The sequence below is a fragment of the Lutra lutra genome, chromosome 6 (assembly GCF_902655055.1).
Source record: "Lutra lutra chromosome 6, mLutLut1.2, whole genome shotgun sequence".
NCBI lineage: Eukaryota > Metazoa > Chordata > Mammalia > Carnivora > Mustelidae > Lutra > Lutra lutra.
Genome location: NC_062283.1, coordinates 69,415,055 through 69,435,106, shown reverse-complemented (window position 1 = coordinate 69,435,106; position 20,052 = coordinate 69,415,055). Strand labels below are relative to the sequence as shown.

At 41.8% G+C, this 20,052-nt stretch overlaps 1 protein-coding gene across 3 annotated transcripts in view; it reads left to right on the top strand.

The window, feature by feature from the left end:
• LOC125102912 (amine sulfotransferase-like) overlaps positions 1–19,011 on the top strand; it is a 31,980-nt gene extending 12,969 nt beyond the window's left edge. The window contains exons 3-8 of one of the 3 annotated variants that reach the window (XM_047734535.1): positions 3,082–3,290; positions 6,311–6,434; positions 7,451–7,545; positions 9,683–9,866; positions 11,635–11,790; positions 18,968–19,011. In XM_047734535.1, coding sequence (XP_047590491.1) covers positions 3,082–3,290; positions 6,311–6,434; positions 7,451–7,545; positions 9,683–9,866; positions 11,635–11,783 — 761 coding nt within the window. In that variant the 3' untranslated portion in view covers positions 11,784–11,790; positions 18,968–19,011. Of the gene's footprint in view, positions 1–3,081; positions 3,291–6,310; positions 6,435–7,450; positions 7,546–9,682; positions 9,867–11,634; positions 11,895–18,967 lie in introns of those variants that run through there. The other 2 variants (XM_047734536.1, XM_047734534.1) reach the window with 2 other exon arrangements.
• Positions 19,012–20,052: the final 1,041 nt, after the last annotated feature.

The window sequence follows — 20,052 nt, the reverse complement described above, 5'->3', positions numbered from 1 at the left end:
TCTTTTGCCCATTTCTTAACTGGATTATTTGTTTTTTGAGCATTGAGTTAGAAAAGTTCTTTAGAGACTTCAGATACTAACCCTTTATGAGATATGTCATTTGCATGTATCTTCTCCCATTCTGATGATTGCCTTTTTAAAAATTTTTTAAAAGATTTTATTCATTCATTTGACGGACAGAGATCAGAAGTAGGCAGAGAAGCAGGCAGAGAGAGGGGGGAAAGCAGGCTCCCCACTGAGCAGAGAGCCCAATGTGGGACTCGATCCCAGGACCCTGGGATCATTACCTGAGCAGAAGGCAGAGGCTTAACCCACTGAGCCACCCACGTGATCCTGAAGATTGCCTTTTAGTTTTATTGATTTTTTCCTTCACCGTGCAGAAGCTTATTATCTTGGTGATGTTCGTATAATAGGGGACAGGAAGAAAGGAAATATTTGCAATGTTGACAATTTAAAATGATCTATAATGTAGTAGGACTATAAATCAAGAAGTAGGACACAGCAATCTGACTTTATAAAAAGAGCCAAAGAAATGAGCGGGAAATGTGCAGAAAAAAATCACCCTCCACCAATACCAACAACTTCCCCAAACTGGGAAACAATGATGTGTTCATTTACATCTCCTGGACTGAACAACACTGGAGGGGTGGATAACTCTGAATGCTGACAGGGAGTGCATAGAAATCTGCATGCATTAATATATTCCCCTGAGAGAACAGATTGAAGCAGATTCTCCAAAGAGCCATCTGGTACTCCCTGCACGACCACAGTCCAGACGTAGGAGGCAATTCCTGTCTTGCCTATTTGCCTCCAAGAAAACCTCATGGAGGTGCCTAGGGAGCAGTAGTGAGAGTGAACACTGCAGATTGTTTGGGGGGGGTGTCCGTTGGGGAAGAGCAGACAGGACAGTGTGGGAATGCACATCCTGAAACAGCATCTGTTAGACACAATGGATCAGACGTAGCATATAAATAAATGTTAAACTACAGTGTACAGTGGTAAACAGAAACATATGATGCCCATGGATTGAAAATACAAACACAGGGCTCCTGGGAGGCTCAGTGGGTTAAGCCTCTGCCTTCGGCTCAGGTCGTGATCTCAGGGTCCTGGGATCGAGCCCAGCATCGGGCTCTCTGCTGAGCAGGGAGCCTGCTTCCCTCTCTCTCTCTCTCTGCCTGCCTCTCTGTCTACTTGTAATCTCTGTCTGTCTGTCAAATAAATAAATTTTAAAAAATCTGAAAAAAAAGAAAAGAAAATACAAACACATACAATAATACCTACTTCATAAGAACACATTCCAGTAAAGTATGCATTTTAAGCCCCAAAGCCTGCTTGTCTGTGGTGGGGCTAGGGGTAGGATGGAAGCAGGAGATGAGATAAAGGAATAAACAGATCAGAGAGGGCCTACTGAGTATCAGTGATGTTACTCTATGAAGAACTGAAGGGAAAAGCTTAGTACATCATCATGCTAACACCTGACCATGAAATAGGTGGAAAAAAAAGAAAAGAATGAAGGGAGGAGAAAGGGAAGAAGGAAGAAAGGAAGGAAAAGAAAGGAAGAAAGAGAAAAAAAGGAAGAAGGAAAGAAAGAGAGACAGAAGGACTCAATATGAATGAAAGTGGCATGGGCACCTGGGTGCCTTAGTTAACTTCCGCCTTTGGCTGAGTTCATGATCCCAGGATCCTGGGATTGAGTTTCACATCGGGGTCCCTGCTAGATGGGGACTCTGCTTCTCTCTCTACCCTTTCCCCCTATTGTTATCCCTCTCCGTCACTCTCCCTCTCTCAAATAAAGAAATAAAATCTTAAAAAACAAAAAGAAAGGTGGAGTGGGAGAAGAAGCTGAACACGTTTGAATTTTTGAATCTGTGCAGAGATTTTGTATTCTCTCCTTGAGTCTCTATAGAACTGTGGCATTCTACATAACTTCTCAGCTACCCTGAAGCTGTGATCCCTCCTGCAGAAGGAGTGTCTGTTATCTGGGAAAGCTGAAAGGATGCCAGAAAGACTTTCAGAGCTTTGCAACAAAGAGTTTTCATTCAGTTTGAGCTCCAGCTGTGGTAACACAAAGGCCTCTGTGTCCTTGGTCTTCCCTGGGCAACACTGGAGGACTACAACACCTATAATAAGGTCCTAGGTGGACCAGATAAGGGGCACACCAGCTGTACCTGTCACAGGGAATGCATGCCCAACCGTGATCTTGCTCACTGGGTGCTGCTACTTAGCATGGGTAATGGGATGGTCTTAGGAAGCAAGCCTGGGATGGGAATTGACAAGGGGCCAGTGGGTTTTCTCATTTCAGAAGCTGATTTGAGTCTTTCTGGGACCTGTGACTTTTTGTTGTGCTAAGTCTTTTAAGGCATTGCCTGGGTATGTCAGAAAGATTACCTGTATGAAGTGTGTTTTCAACCTTAAAGCCTCCTATATGAAGCACGCACATGAACCATAAGGAAAATTACCAGGCAATTACACCCACATACTTTGTGACAAATGTCCACTCTAAGTGAAATTAGGTGAAATAGCCATCATAAGAATTGTCACATCCCTCTTAAGCGAAATGTCCAACATTCTGCATCGTCTTTCCCTTCCCGTCTCCATGTAGGTGTCCAGGAGCCTCCTTTAGGGATTTATAATGTACTTTGTTTCCTGAAATGGAGATCACAGGAACAGAAGCAAATGGCGGGAAGGGCAACAGCTGGGAAGTGCCTCCTTACATGGAAATCCTTTTCCTTGGCTTCTTTTGACTCATGTTCTAGGAGTGGGGTTGGGGAAGGAAGTAGAGAGGCAGGCATAAACCATCATTTGAAAGTCCCATATGTGAAGCAGAAGAAAACACAGAAGAGTCAAGGAATAAATCTGTGGGACAAATGCCCACGGAGTTTCAAATGGAGCATCTCCTGAAACAGAAATAGAAAGGCCACATTTGCTTTCTTTCTCCCACACTGCACTTTACATACATTAACAATTCCATTCAGATAAAATTACATTGTACTCTTTATAGTAACAAACGCTGATTAAAAATTCATGATACATCTACCTCCATTTTGGATTATCATTGAAAACAAAATTATTTCTTTACAGGAACCATCTGGTTTCAGCAATTATTAAGTCTGATTTATTCTGAGGAACATCGCAAAGGCACTGGAAAACTGGAAACCATGGACCGAGTCCCCTTCTTTGAGTACAAAACTCCAGCAATGGATTTTGAGGAAAGACCATCGCCTCGTCTCTTCTCTACCCATCTCCCATACTACTTGGTTCCAAGTGGGCTGAAAAACAAAAAAGCCAAAGTAGGAAATGGACTCTTGACTACTGAGAGCTAACTGCTCTTTTTCACTATTTCATTTCATTTCAGGACATCAACACTGTGCACTCATCCAGCTGTTGGCAAATGTAGCATTTTACACACTTTAGTTTTCTTTTTTGTTTTAAAGACTTTATTTATTTGAGAGAGAGAGAGAGAGGGAACATGCAGGGCAGGTTGAGGGAGAAACAGGCTCCCTGCTATAAAGGACCCCTCCCCACACCCCCACTCCCATATGGGCTTGATCTCAGGACCCTGGGATCATGACCTGGGCTGAAGGCAGACACTAAACCAACTAAGCCACTAAAGGACCGCTTTACTTCAATTTTCAATATCCATCTCTTTTCTTATCTCATAGTATCAGATTTGTATCTTGCACCCTTTGTTTTCTGATTATACAAGTAATGCAGCCATTAGAAAATGAAAGAGTATATATGTGTCCATTTAATTTACTTTATACAGGGTGTTATAATATCATGTATAATATATATCCTTTCATTTTTGAATCAGCTGTATTAGCAAGGACATATAAAATGCTAACAGTTCCTTCTATTTGCTCTGCGTGCCCTCCTTCTTTCCTTTTCACACTTCACCTCTTTTGCCTACTTTCTCTTCAAATGTACCTTGTTCCTTGGAATTCCAAGGGAACCTCAGAGGCAATCATTCGTCTCTGCTGAAGAATTGTCTCTCTGTCTCCCTGGATCAGTCACCTCCCTCCACTGATAATTTCAGCTCTTGACTCGTGACTTTCTCCTCTCCCTCTACTCCTGTTTCTCATGGCATTATTTCTAACTTGAAGCGAATGGTGTTTTGTCAGCACCAGACAAAGTTGAGCCAAATTGCCCCAGCGGGGTCAATGGGAAGGAGGCAGTCATTCTCAGGGTCATGCAAGTGCAGGATTGCCTCCTTCATGTTGACCTCCTCAGGCTCTGCACTGGCCTCCCATACCTCTACCCCTGCCAAACCTCTTAGTATTGACACCACCTCCAGCAACCTTTTCCTCCACCAACCCCCAGAGTTTATAAGGTGGTATAAACCTGCCTTTATTCATGACACCATTTGCCATCTGTGTACCTGTTTATTTATTGTTCATTTCTGGCCAGAGTGTAAACATGAGAGAGATGGAGTTTGCAGTACATGGAACAGTGTCCAGAGGGTAGTAGAGTTGAGTGAATGAACAAAGGCATCACCAGTAATTGCCCTAACTTGAATCCTGACTTGAAGCACCTTGTTCTCTGAGAGCTGCCTCCTTTGCCTCCCACTCCTTTCAGTTGTCCCTGGAGTGACCAGTCACCACATTCAGATCTCCAGTCCCCTCCCCCTCCACCTCTCCACTCCTTCTCCACATTCTCTCATCCATCTCTTCCACTTCTCTGCATCCACCAATGGCTCCATATTTGACATTCAAATCACTTTTGTCTCAATTCCCTTGCTCTCGCCAACTCTATTATGATCAGCTGCCAACCCCTAATTCTGGTGAAACCCAGTACGTGTATATTTGTGCCTGTGTTCATGAATCTGGTAGTGTGCTAGGAAAAAACCAGTACACTTAAAAGTTGTATCTTCATTTTACTTTTATGGCCTCAATTCTCAAATTTACATTTTAAATGTTTTGCTCCCCTCTCCCCTTTCTAAAATAACTGCTTGCTATTGTCTTCTGTCTTCAAAAACCTCAGTAGCATCTGCTCCAACTATCGCAGTAAATGGCTCTCAAAAGTCAATGACCTCCACATTAGAAACCTCCACTCATTGCCTTCCCTCCTTAAGAAGAAAGGTGGTATGTGTACATCCTGATGGTATTTTGATTTTATCTTCAAATCATTCCATTTCCAACATTCCCTGTATTAAAAAATGTGTCATTATCTACCTAAGAGAGTTAGTATCAGGACAGGTGGCATTAAGTGACTCAGTTGTACCATTGGGTCTAGGTCACATTTTACTTCTCTAAACATATAGATTAATGACAAGAAGCCATTTTCAAGGCCAAAGTAGGAGACAGGAAGAGTCACAGAAAGGGAATAAAAAGAACTTCTTCCTTCATCTTTAGGAGGATCTTTTCTTTCATTATGGAGATATCAACCACTGGTGACAGTTGTTTCATATTATCAATCACTTTGTTGATATCAGGTAATCCCCATGCGAAAAGGGCTCTATTTCCAGTACAATGGGACCACTCAGTGCTCACATCCATCTTCCCATCGCCTAGCTTAAGGTTGGCTCCGGGCAATGTGCAGGGAGGCAGTAAGTGAATGAAAGCTTTCCTAGATGCTTTCCGAAGGAGGCACACAATATATACATGCCATTGCACAGTGAAAATACAAGCCTTGGGTTTCATCCAGGGCCCCTGAATATTCTGTACACACAGCAAATAAGCCACTTAAATGTGGGTTGGACAGAGATTGATGATATTTTATATTCTAATGTCAATGGGTTGCTTAGGTGTTCTATGAAAGTGTGCCTTTGGATTGTTTAAAGGAAACAACTTTTTGAACGAATCCTATATTCCTCCAATACAAAAAATACTGAAGTAAGTACTGCATGAAAAGTACCTGTAGTTTACACTATGAAGATACATAAATAAGAACTATGTAAGCCATATGCTGAAGGATGAAAAAACACACTCTGAATTTTCTAAGATGATTTGAAAATATCTTAGTACGTTTTTCCTATTGATATGCAATTTTATGGGTATGGGTCATTGTGGCATGTATTAGCTTGTTGCTATAGGGACAAGAGACTACTGTTGCTCTCTGTCAGGGTGAGCTGAGAAGAGGTACCGTGGGAGGTGTGTCTTGAGGAGTAATTGAGAGTCACCAGGCCAATCGTAAAGGGAGAGGCATGGCTGAGAAGGGGAAACCCAAAATACAAAGAGGGCTGAGTATATACACGGCATGATTAGGGAAGTGTAAAGTGAAGACAATAGGCTTCATCCGATTGGAAGGTAGTAGGGTAAAAATATGAGAGAATGAAAGCCTCAGAAATAATGAATACCTCCTTTCTTTCCAGATTATTTATGTATACAGAAACCCTAAGGATGTTATGTGCTCATATTTTCACTTTGCAAAGAATGTGACATCACAATTTACAGGTACCTTTGAGGAATTCATGAAACGATTTCTCGAAGGAAGAGGTAACTATAATTTATAGCATAAGCGACATGTTTGGCATCCTGTGGTAAATTTTTAAGCTTAGTGAATTTGGCAGGGAGAAGATGATGAAATTAAGTTGAACAGGGGTCAGTAATCAATGTATCAAGGCAGTTGGTAGGGTTGTCTTGGATGACTATGACCAGGCATTGTTACAAATTTTGCTTACTCCTGCTCCCTCTCAGGAGACCGTCAGGTTACAGTTATATCACCAGAAATTATTTAAATTTACATCTAACCATGGCAAAAGGGATTCATGAGCTTACAGTTTTCCAGTCTAGCTCAGAGAGAAGTATCTCAATTTAGATCACAAGATTGGGCTGTGCACAGCCTATTGCATGGGGAGCTCTACTTGACAAAGTTCTGTTCCACATTCCTTTCTCTTTTTAAAATTTTTTAAATTTTTTTAATTTTTAAGTGTCCTCTAAGCCCAGTGTGGGTCTTGAACTCACAACCCCATGATCAAGCGTTGCATACTCTATCCTGGGAGGTAGCCAGGTGCCCCCTGCATTCTTTTCTGAGGTGCCAGTGTGCCTGCTTGAGCAAGAGAAACACCTACAGACATAGGGATGATGATCTGGAACAGGAGACTTAACTAACATTAGTCTCTGTGCAGAGCTCAAGTAACCCATCGGGGAGCCTTCATGTTACATGCAACAGGGAAATAGCTCTGTGTATCTTTGGGGACAGGGAGAGAAGCAAAGAGGAGAGGATTCCTTTCTCTGTTCTCTGGGTTCAGTTTTTCTCTTCCTGTGGGTAGATGATTTTCTGTCTATATGAAATGCATTTTTAAGAGACCGATTGCTCCTTGAGCTCATGTAATTGTTTCCCATGGAAAAGTGGATAGCTCTCCCATAACCAGGTGCCAGAGGAAATCAGGTATCTGCAAACAGACTTCTTTTTCCTTCTATGTTATAAAATTCCTGCACCTCCCATAACTGTAGCTTCTTCTCAACCTGTTCAACTTAATTATCGAATTATGTATCTGTTTTTTCCACAGTGATGGGAAGTCTTTGGTTTGACCACATCAAAGGTTGGTATGAGCACAGAAGCCTCTTCAACATTCAGTTCATGACCTACGAGGAGACAAAGAAGGTGAGAAACATGACGTCAGAGACTTCATGGCAGCTGAAAGGCACCTTGAACGAATGAATTGATCCTTAGTGGGTATTACACCCAAAAACAATATCAAATTTGAGATCCCAGATTAGGTGTACAGGAGACCTCTTTCTTCTATCAACCTGGACCTTGATTACTAGGTTGTCATTTACAATTAATTAACTGGAACTTTCTTTTCAAAAACTGACTGTGTGGGAGGCATTGTCTCTCTTTTTTTTTTAATTTATTTTTTATTTTTATTTTTTATAAACATATATTTTTATCAGCAGGGGCACAGGTCTATGAATCGCCAGGTTTACACAGTTCACAGCACTCACCCCAGCACATACCCTCCCCAATGTCCATAACCCCACCCCCCTCTTCCAACCCCCCTCCCCCCAGCAACCCTCAGTTTGTTTTGTGAGACTACGAGTCACTTATGGTTTGTCTCCCTCCCAATCCCATCTTGTTTCATTTATTCTTCTCCTACCCCCTTAACCCCCATACCACCCTGAACGCGCCCGATCTCGTCTGATCTCGGAAGCTAAGCAGGGTCGGGCCTGGTTAGTACTTGGATGTGAGACATTGTCTCTTAATCTATGAGGCCATACACGTGTTTGACTCTCGTGAGCCAGATTTTTGGTCACCCATTGATGGATTATGAAATCAATTTTCTGCATTTTGATTCTGGTAACTTTCTAGATGTTATATTCATCGTTGCGGAATGCATCCCATGGGAAACTTTAATCTTATCTGTGTATGGTTAAGCATTGCACGAAAAATTAAGTGGAATGTCTGTGTATGATTAGAAGGAATACAGCTCCCATTAGTCAATGATGAACGCATTAAAACAGAAGAACTTCTATTACTGATTGAATCCCAGAGGCAGGCTAGCCTGATATTGTTTGTGGCATCTTCAGCATGTCGTGAATGTCCTAGGCATTTTCTGTCCTTCTTTCCTATCATATCTAGTGTGGCAATGATGTCTCCTCTCATAGTAGCAGGATGGTTGTTGTAGCTCCAAAGTCATGTCCTCAGATGACAGCATGTATGGCAGAAAGAGAGGAAGTGGGACAAGAAGGACTTCCTTGCCTTGCATTGCTACCATCTCATCACTGGGAGGAAAATCACTCTTTTAAGCTTCTGTTTGACTTCATCTTTCTGTTTCAATACCAAAATTGGGGCATTGTGACCACCCTAGACGAATGTCTTGTAGAGAGCAATGGGAGTGCATGAGGATCTTGGATCAATCAGGATGATTACGGGACAGGGGCTGCGCACTGCTGCCCGAACACCATCAAAGATCTCTAAGCAGGAAAGAGGAGAAAAAGCTGCAAGCCAGGCAAGAATAAGGGCTGCCACCTGCTGAGTATTCGTCCCTGGTTTCTGTTACCCTGCCCCAAGCTCTTGACACCCTGCCTGGACTCTCTTGTTGAATCTGTAACTCCTACCAAAGAGAGACTCCGACTCTGATTGGCCTTGTAACATTCTTCACACTATGGCCTCTCCATTGCCTCCAGCCTCTTCTCCCCATTTTCTCATCTGAGCCCAGCGCCTGTGAAGCTACACCAGGGAAACTCAAATTCTGATGGTCCTGTGACCTGGTATCTCATACCTTCCATGCAACCGCAACACGGCGTATATTCTTGCTTTTGTCTGGACTCCACCCCTTCAATGTGACTATCTAGAAAACACCTCTTTTTGCTTGAATTCTCAGGACAAATTTGTCATCGCTGTTGATACTTTCTCTGAATTCTGTTACACAGCTACTCTCTGCCCACAGGTCTGCGTACTGATTTCCCAGCTCCAATTCCCTGTTGTGTCTCTGTGCACTTGCTCCTTCACACGAGCAGTGTCTGACATAGGTATCTGCTCCCCCAATACTTGCTGAGTTAACGCAGATAAAATGAACATGAGTGTTCCTAAATGAACCCAAATGTGCTCTAGAACAGTGCACAGTGAAAGATGAATTTACCAAGAAAGCATAAGCAAGTCACTTCATGGTCTAACTCCATTTTTCTAGCCAGCATAAGCACCTACATTTTTCACTCCCATAACAATACTTAGCTGTGACTTTTATTGAAGTCTTCTTTCTTATAATGTGCATAATTTACCATACTCTGATTTTTTTCAGGATCTCAGAGGTTCTGTGTTAAAAATCTGCAAGTTTCTGGGGAAAGGATTGAGTGAAGAGGATATGGATGTGGTTGTGAGACAGGCCACATTTGAGAACATGAAGTATGACCCACTGGCAAATTATGACAATATAATAGCCACTGGATATGGGCCGAATGCAAAAGGTCATTTCCTTCGCAAAGGTGAGGGTGAACAGTGAGCGGCCATGTTGCACTGTGGTAGCAATGGGCCAGAGTGTAGCTTCTAAGCTTGTTGGTGGACTTTCCTAACATCATGAGCCCTCATGGGCCTGTTCATTTGGCTAGAAAGATTATTTCCTGTGATTTCTTCTGGTGTTCTACAAGGAGACTCTGTTATTTGTTCTCTGAATGAATCTAATGAGTAACTTATAATCACAAGGTCTTCTTCATGGCCCCCTGACAATCTACTGATTCTTAGCACAATGTCTCCACAATTGGTTGTTTATTTAGTATTAGACTGCTTCCCATCATTAGCGTGTGCTCAGCTCCTGTTGGAGAGTTAATGACAGGTCTGTGGCCCTCACTGGCTGTTCTTCCTTCTCTGCGCTTTACCCTCAAGCTCCTCCAGGGATGACTTAAGAACACACATTCACTGCACTTTTGTTCCTGGGCAGGACTGTCATGTGTCCTCTAGGAAACCAAATTTTTACATCATAGAAAGGTATAGGAAATATCTGATTCTTCTGGTGACTGGGATTTTAAATGAGTAACTCTTTATATAACTAATACATTGGAACATGTTAAAAATTTTTTTTTATTTTATACCATCATTCTAATGATATTTTATTATTTTAAAACATGGAAAATATATAATACAGAATTAGAAACATAAATTTTACAGTCAATCATAGGGTTCTATGCCTCTATGTCAAGTAACAAGAAATATTCGCTTTGAGTTCTCTAAATTAGGATTTCCTTCACTTAACCTCTTCCTATGTCTTTTCTTATTCAACTCGAAAATATGACCACTGGTACCTGGGAGCCCACTTGAGGTGGGGACTTGCCTTCCCGTTATGCCCTGCACACTCTACCGTGTTGTCCAGGCTAAGGCCCTTCTCAACTGCCCTGTCCTTGCACCTGCAACTTGTTTCTCTTTGAAAATAGAAAATGTTCTGTGTTCCTCCATCTTTCACACACCTGAAAATGACAGACTGGAATGGCTAAGAGGAAAACTAGGAGGAGCCAAACCACCTGTGGAAGTGACTTACGTCCCCTTAGGTTTATTGTGTGCTCACACGCACTCTTCTCTTAGGTGAGGTGCAACGGGGCGGGACATCAGTTGCACTAGCGTGAGCGTCCTGCACTGTTGTGGTTTGTGTCTCTGGTTTCCTTAGAGTTTCCATTTGTTTCAGTTATTTGTTTACAGTGCAGTGTGTTTGAAGATCAGTGTCTCTTTTCTTGCCTCTGCTTCTGTCAGCTTCTGTGTGTCATCAGCCCTCCGTGTCTAGAAGTTTAAAGTAAGACTGTTGTGAACCTAAAGTGGGTAAAGAAGGAGTAATTACAGGTGAGCTGATCCAAAGTGTAGGACCACGGGCGGCATTTTCTAAGTCTCTCTGAGCATCCGTGTCCTCATCAATAAATGTTAGCTCATCGATATGTGATTGTATGGAGCTTTGAAGGAGTTCAGAAAACTACCAGAGCCCAAGCTAGCCTGGAACGCAATAGTAAACAAGTTGCCAGGGTTTTCTTCTTTTCCAGCTGGCTGCCAGCTGAGAAGTTGGGCTAATGATCTTCAATTACACCAGAACTGCCAGGATGAGTTTGTCCCCTGGCCAGGAGGTGAGAGAGTGATGGGGTGTGGCCGTGTGCAGGAGTAAGTATGGGGAGAAAAAGGAGAGTGCCAGCAATGCTTCTCCCATCAGCACTAAGGTATCAAGCCCCCTCTTCCGCGGAATCTTCACGGTTGCAATTGCCTTGTTTTTCCTCCCAGGTACCATTGGAGACTGGAAAAATCACCTGACTGTTGAGCAGAATGAAAGTTTTGACAAGACTTTCCAAAGAGAGATGAAAGATTTTCCCCTGGAGTTCACCTGGGACATGAATGAAACTAGAATGCGAAGCAAAGCACAGATCCTTTAAGAAAGCACTGTCAGAAGGAAACATATTGAATTGTCCATGTTGATCTTTGACTGTCACTGAATCATTACTGGAAAACCTGAGTGATGAATAACTATGAATATTCCAACTCTCCATCAGATGCCATCATTGGCAGGGATCCCCCAGTGTCTGTTCAGCAGAGGGTTTCCTCTTGGTTTTGGCATATAATTAGGGAAGAGTTTTTATTTTATATCCAGAAATTCCAAAGGTCTTCGGCCAAATAAGAGGTCGTAATATGTGATCAATTTACATCTTGTAATAGAAGTCTTATCATTTATAAAAAAGGGTACTTGTGGCCTTTCTTCATATGTCAGGTTTTAATTTTTATGTAGTGAGTCAACCTTACATTTTATGGCTTCTAGGTTTTGTGTCTGACTTTGAGTGTTGCCATCACAAGTATTTTATGCATTCATAAATCCTATCTTTCTTTCTCTTATGTTGTAAGAAATCTATATTTTTCTCACACATAACAAATTGACCCAAGACCATTTATCAAAGAGCCACCATTTTAAAAAGGCATTTCAATAAATTCAAAGATCCTGGATATCAACCTTTTGTCTGTACTGTCATTTGCAAATATCTTCTCCCATTCCGTGGGTTGCCTCTTTCTTTTCTTGACTGTTTCCTTTCCTGTGCAGAAGCTTTTGATTTTCAATAATTCAAAGAGACATGACCTCGTTCCAATGAGTTCCATGCACGTGAGCAGACTCAGGCAAAAGGACCTATTTTTCTGCTGATATACGTTTCTTACAACACCATAATTTCTCAAAGAAGTTAATCAACTGTCATAATGAGTTGTGTTAGAATGTTGCTGAGTACTGATTTATTCCAAAAAAGTCATTTAAAAACTGGCATCACCACTAATTGATTATCTTCCCACTCAAAGATATTGTACCCTCAGCATTAATTTGTGTTTTCTTTCCTGTCATTTGGTACAGATGCATGGGCCTCATACAAGCCTCACTTATTTCCTGTGCAGTTTATCCTAAGCAGGGCTCTGTGGTATTTGTAGGTATTGGGAGGAGGATTTTTTTTACTAATTTTTCTTTAATTTTTTAATAAGCATATAATGTATTATTAGCCCCGCGGTACAGGTCTGTAAATTGCCAAGTTTACACACTTCACAGCACTCACCATAGCACATATTCTCTCCGATATCCATAACCCCACCACCTCCTCCCTACACTCCTCCCTTCCGCTACCCTCAGTTTGTTTGTGAGATTAAGAGTCTCTTATGGTTTGTCTCCCTCCCGATCCCATCTGCTTTCATTTATTCTTTTCCTACCTCCCAAACCCCCCCACGTTGCATCTCCACCTCCTCATATCAGGGAGATCATATGATAGTTGTCTTTCTCCAATAGAAATATTTCGCTAAACATAATATGGGAGGAGCATATTTTTGAGTTATGTTTTCCAACTGCTGATCACTGCTCCAGGAGTTTTGCCTGTTCACGTATCTCCTGGGTTTCTGGTAGTAAGGCTGGCTGAGTGGAAACAGGGCAGTCACTACGGCCCGCAGGAGTGTGTGGGTGTGGGTGTGGTCACCTATCAGATTCTGCAGACCAGCTGACATATGTCTGCTTTTTTGTGCCCAGCTTGGGGTTGCTGGCTGCCTTATGTGTCTTGACTTCCATTGAACCTCGCTCTCTTTATTGTTCCTAAGAAACACACCTCATTTCTTTCCTGAGCTGCAGCTTTACACAAGGATATAAAGGGCCCCTGGTCCTTGCATTGGGAGGGATTTCTCCTCTTCCAGGGCAGCTTCTGGTATACCACTTCCTGCCTTCCTGAATCCTTTCTTCCCAGGGCTCGTAACTTCCACAGCTATGGGCTTAGAAGGGGAATATATGACTGGAGGGAGACTTCCCTTTTCTCTTCTTTTCTCCTTATTTCTTCTCAAACTAGGATTTGTGTGGGGGAGAGGGTAGGAAATCTTGTACTTAAAAGTAATTAAATATTGACACCTTCTGTATGCAAGATATTGCCTTTAGAATTACATATGCATTAACTCCTTTATGATTAACAAAACCCTGATGAGGTAGGTGCTCTTTCAAAACTGGGAAAGCAAGAGGTGTAGAGCAGAAAAGAAATTTCCCCTGGGCAACTAATTAGTGTTAGCACTCTGATTCAGAAACTGCTCTGTTTCACTCTAGAAATGAAAAATCCTTAATACCCCCTCTTTTAGCTTGTAATTTCCCATTAGGGATTGAACTGGGTTGAAGCTGAGTCTTCGATTTAACATGACTCAAGTCTGTCTGCTTCATCCCCATTCCACTAAGACACCAAGAGGTCTGTTTCTCCTTAGCATTTAGAAATGCAACTGTGTGGATGAAAGACATCAATGTGAGATAGGAATCCACCAAAATCCTTGAGAAGAACATGGGCAGCAACCTCTTTGACCTCAGCTGGAACAACCAAGGGAAGCAAGGGCAAAAATGATCTACTAGGACTTCATTATGATCAAAAGCTTTTGCACAGCAAAGGAAACAGTCAACAAAACTAAAAGATAATTGACAGAATGGGAGAAGATATTTGCAAATAACATATCAGATAAAGAGCTAGTATCCATAATCTAATATCAAAAAATGGGCAGAAGATATGAACAGACACTTCTCCAATGAAGACATACAAATGACTATCAGACACATGAAAAAATGTTCATCATCACTAGCCATCAGGGAGATTCAAATTAAAACCACATTGAGATAACACCTTACACCAGTTAGAATGGCCAAAATCAGCAAGACAGGAAACAACATGTGTTGGAGGGGATGTGGAGAAAGGGGAACCCTCTTACACTGTTGGTGGGAATGCAAGTTGGTGCAGCCTCTTTGGAGGACAGTGTGGAGATTCCTCAAGAAATTAAAAATAGAGCTTCCCTATGACCCTGCAATTGCACTACTGGGTATTTACCCCAAGGATACAGATGTAGTGAAAAGAAGGGCCATCTGTACCCCAATGTTTATAGCAGCAATGGCCACGGTTGTCAAACTGTGGAAAGAACCAAGATGCCCTTCAATGGACGAATGGATAAGGAAGATGTGGTCCATATACACTATGGAGTATTATGCCTCCATCAGAAAGGATGAATACCCAACTTTTGTAGCAACATGGACGGGACTGGAAGAGATTATGCTGAGTGAAATAAGTCAAGCAGAGAGAGTCAATTATCATATGGTTTCACTTATTTGTGGAGCATAACAAATAGCATGAAGGACATGGGGAGTTAGGAGAAGGCATTTGGGGGAAATTGGAAGGGGAGGTGAACAATGAGAGACTATGGACTCTGAAAAACAATCTGAAGGGTTTGAAGAGGTAGGGGGGTGGGAGGTTGGGGGAACCAATTGGTGGGTATTAGAGAGGGCACGGACTGCATGGAGCACTGGGTGTGGTACAAAAACAATGAATACTGTTATGCTGAAAATAAATAAAATAAAAAAAAGTTACCAAAAAAATGAACTTAACAAACTCAATACCCAAAAAACAAATAATCCAATCAAGAAATGGGCAGAAGACAAAAACAGATATTTAAGCAAAGAAGACATTCAAATGGCCAACAGACACATGAGAAAGTGTTCAATATCACTCGGCATTCAGGAAATACAAATAAAACCACAGTGAGATACCACCTCACACCAGTCAGAATGGCTAAAATTAACAAGTCAGGAAACAACAGATGTTGGTGAGGCTGTGGAGAAAGGGGACCCTCCCACACCGTTGCTGGGAATGCAAGCTGGTATAGCCACTCTTGCAAACGGTACAGAGTTTCCTCAAAAAGTCGAAAATAGAGGCTCCCTACAACCCAGCAATTGCACTATTAGGTATTTACCCTAAAGATACAAATGTAGTGATCAGAAGGGGCACGTGTACCTGTTTATTGCAGCAGTGTCCACAATAGCCAAACTATGGAAAGAACCTAGATGTCCATCAACAGATGAATGGATAAAGAAAATGTGGTATTGATATACAATGGAATATTATGCAGCCATCAAAACACGAAGTCTTGCCATTGGCAATGACGTGGAAGGAACTAGAGGGTATTATGCTAAGTGAAATAAGTCAATCAGAGAAAGACAATTATCATATGATAACTCTGATATGAAGAATTTGAGAGGCAGGGTGGGGGATCATGGGGGGCAGGGAGGGAAAAAATGAAACAAGACAGGCTCAGGAGGGAGACAAACCATAAGAGAGTCTTTATCTCACAAAACAAATTGAGGGTTTCTGGAGAGTGAGGGGTAGGGTTAGGATGGCTGAGTTATGGACATTGAGGACAGTATGTGTGATGTGCCGTGAAATGTTTAAGCCTGAAGCTTCACAGCCCTGCACCCCTGGGTCAAATAATACATTATATGTTAATTAAAAAAAAAAAAACATTAGAATGACACAAAATCACTTTAAGATTTGCTTCTTTAAACATATTAATTTTTTTAAAGATTTTATTTATTTATTTATTTGAGAGAAAGAGTGAGAGAGAGAGACCAAGCATGAACAGGAGGGAGGGGCAGAGTGATAGGGAGAAGCAGAATCTTCCCTGAGGAGGGACCCCAACCCTGAGGTCATGACCTGAGCCGAAAGCAGACACTTAAACGACTGAGCCACCCAGACACACCTTAAACATATTGATTATGTAAGAGTTAACCATTTTCAGCTATATAGTCAATATGTGCCAGGCTCAAGCATGAATCCTTCCATGTGCTTTGCTGTCCTTGTACCTTCTAAATCCATAACTTCTACTTTTGGCTACTCTGAATGATAACGCTATGAACATTCGTGAACAAGTCGTTGAAGGCACATAGGGTTTCATCCCTTTTCGGTAGACACCTCCAAGTTGAAATGCCAAACTGCTTTCCAAGGACTCTACCTTTACATCAGCACCACTGGAAAGGATTCCCATTACTCCATGTCCTCACTAATGCAAGTTACTTCCAGTCTTTGTGATATAGCCATTCAGTACAGTAGGAAGTGAGATATCATTTTGCTGGAGGAAGCTCAAGGGTATGGGAGGGGCGCCTGGGTGGCACAGTCAGAAGAGTGTCAGCTTCCTGGTTTTAGCTTGGGTTTTGATCTCAGGAAGGTGAGATGGAGCCCCTATGAGCTCTCTGCTCAGCTGGGAGTCTGCTTCGGATTCTCTCTCCTTCTCTCTCCCTGCCCCTCCCCAACATGCTCTCTCTCAAATGAATAAGTAAACCTTTTAAAAAAATATTGGAGAAGGATACCAAGTTAGAATTGCAAATCAGTGACAAGGATATTTTCTCCTGAATCAAGAGCACTGTCCAATCTAATGTGTACATATTTTACTTATCATGAATTTTATCTACATTAATTTTTATTTTTTAAGGACTATATTAAAACACAATTTATCCCAGTTACAGAGATTGGGATGCCTCCTTAAATTTGGCACCAGATATAGGTGACTCAATCCCTTCACCACAGTCCTTGGGAGTTCAACCGCGCTTTCCAAGTTTCCTGGACTCCACCTCCCAAAGCATTCAGTATTTGCCACTGGCAGCTTTGCACAATGCCTCTGGATTATGCATTACCTCATCTTTTGTGCCAGCAAGGATGCCATAGGATAAAAAGTGGATACATACTAATCAAAGGCAAACCCAAGGAAAGGGTAACAGGAACATTTCCTACTGGAGGTAAAACCAAGAAGAGTGATCCATAACAGCTCTTACAGATACAAAGTATGAGTTCATGGATTGTACTGTCACAAAGTCCAGAGATATCTTTGCCAAGAAGCAAAGTGACGCATTCTTGGATTCAGGAAAAAGGAGAACGGGCGGTTCAATATTTATGTGCTTGCCCATTATTACTGTTACAACACAAACTTGGCAAATGACCTCCAGTAGCTCACAGTGTTTGTCCTTCAGAGATCATACATATCTGACAGCAAATGTAGACATTTGTAAAAGAAAGGACAAGAACCATATGGTTCTCTCAATAGATGCTGAAGAAGCATTTGACAAAGTATAGCATCCTTTCTTCATTAAAACTGGAAGTCCTAACATCAGCAATCAGACAACAAAAAGAAATAAAAAGCATCTGAATCGGCAAAGATTCAAACCCCGACTATTTGCAGATGACATGATACACTATGTGGAAAACCCAAAAGACTCCACCCCAAAATTGTGAGAACTCATACAGGAATTCAGCAAAGTGGCAGGATATAAAATCAATGCCACACAAATCAGTTGCATTTCCACACACTAACAGTGAGACCGAAGAAAGAGAAATTAAGGAGTCAGTCCCATTTACAATTGTGCCAAAAAAAAAAAAAAACAACCCATAAGATACCTGGAAACAAACCTAACAGAGGAGCAAAGAACTATATTCAGAAAACTATAGAACATCGTGAAAGAAATTGAGGAAAACACAAAGAAACGGAAAAATGTTCCATGTTCACCTACTGGAAGAACAAATATTGTTAAAATGTCCACATACCTACAGCAATCTATACATTCAAAGAAATTCCTGTAAAATACCAACAACTTTTTTTCACAGAGCTGAGCAAATAATCCTAAAATTTGTATGGAAGCAGAAAAGACCCCTGGAAAGCCAAAGGAATGCTGCAAAAGAAAACCACAGCTGGTGGCCTCACAGTTCCAGACTTCAAGCTCTATTACAAAGCTGTGATCATCGAGACTCTATGGCACTGGCACAAAAAACAGACACTTAGATCAGTGGAACAAAATAAAGAACCCAGAAATGGTCCCCCAACTCTATGGTCAACTGACCTTTGACAAAGCAGGGAAGAAGAATGTCCAAGGGAAAAGAGACCATCTCCTCAACAAATGGTGTAAGGAAAATTGGACAGAGACATGCAGAAGAATGAAACTAGACCACTTTCTTGCACCATACACAAATTTAGACTCAGAATGGATGAAAGACCTAAAGGTGAGACAGGAATCCATCAAAATCCTAGAGGAGAACACAGGCAGCAACCTCTGTGTCCTCGACCGCAGCCAATTCTTGCTAGACACGTCTCCAAAGGCAAGGGAAACAAAGCCAAAAATGAACTATTGGGACTCCATCCAGATCAAAAGCTTTAGCACAGCAAAGGGAACAGTGGAGAAAACCAAAACACAACCAACAGAATGGGAGAAGATATTTGCAAATGTCCTATCAGATAAAGGGCTAGTATCGCAATCAATATAAAGAATTTATCAGGGGTGCCTGGGTGACTCAGGGTTAAGCGCTGGCCTTTTCTCAGGTCATGATCCCAGGAGCTTGGGATTGAGCCTCTCGTTGCATCAGGCTCCCTGCTCAGTGAGGAGCTTCTTCCTCTGACCTTCCCGGTGCTAGTTCTCCCCCACCCCCACCTCTCTCTTAAATAAATAAATAAAATCTTAAAAAAAGAAAGAACTTACAAACTCAACACCCAAAAACAATCAAGTCAAGAAATGAGCAGAAGACGCGCACAGACATTTCTCCAAAAAAGACATACAAATGGCCAACGGACACGTGAAAAAAAATGCTCAACGTCCCTCAGCATCAGCAAAACACAAATCAAAACCACAGTGAGTTACAACTTCACACAGGTCCGAAGTCAAAAGTGGACTACTGGGACTCCACCCAGATAAGCAGCTTTTGCTGAGCAAAGGAAACTGTGGACAAAACCCAAGGACAACCAACAGAATGGAAGAAGATATTTGCAAATGTCTTATCAGATAAAGGGCTGGTAATCTAAATCTATAAAGAACTTTCCAAACTCAACACCCCCCAAACAAATAATCTGGTAAAGAAATGGGCAGAGACATGAACAGAGACTTCCCCAAGAAGACACAGAAATGGCCAAAAGACACATGAAGAAACCACTCCACTGTGCATCAGGGAAGCACAAATAAAAAACACAATGAGATTTCACCTCCCATCAGTCAGAATGGTTCAACTATTAAGTCAGGAATTGACAGGTGTTGGTGAGGATGGGGAAAGGGGGGAACCCTCTCACACTGTTGGTGGGAATGCAAAGTGGTGCTGCCACTCAGCAAAACAGTATGGAGGTTACTTTCAAATTTGAAAATGGAGCTATCTTCTGACCCAGTAATTGCCCTACTAGATATTTACTTGAAGAATACAAATGGCGATTTGAAGGGGCACCTGTGTCCCAATGTTAATAGCAGCATTGTCCACAATAGCCAAACCATGGAAAGAACCCAGATGTCCATTGACAGTTGAATGGATAAAGAAGGTGTGGTATATATGTATGCAGTGGAGTACTACTCAGCCACCAAAAATGAAATCTTAT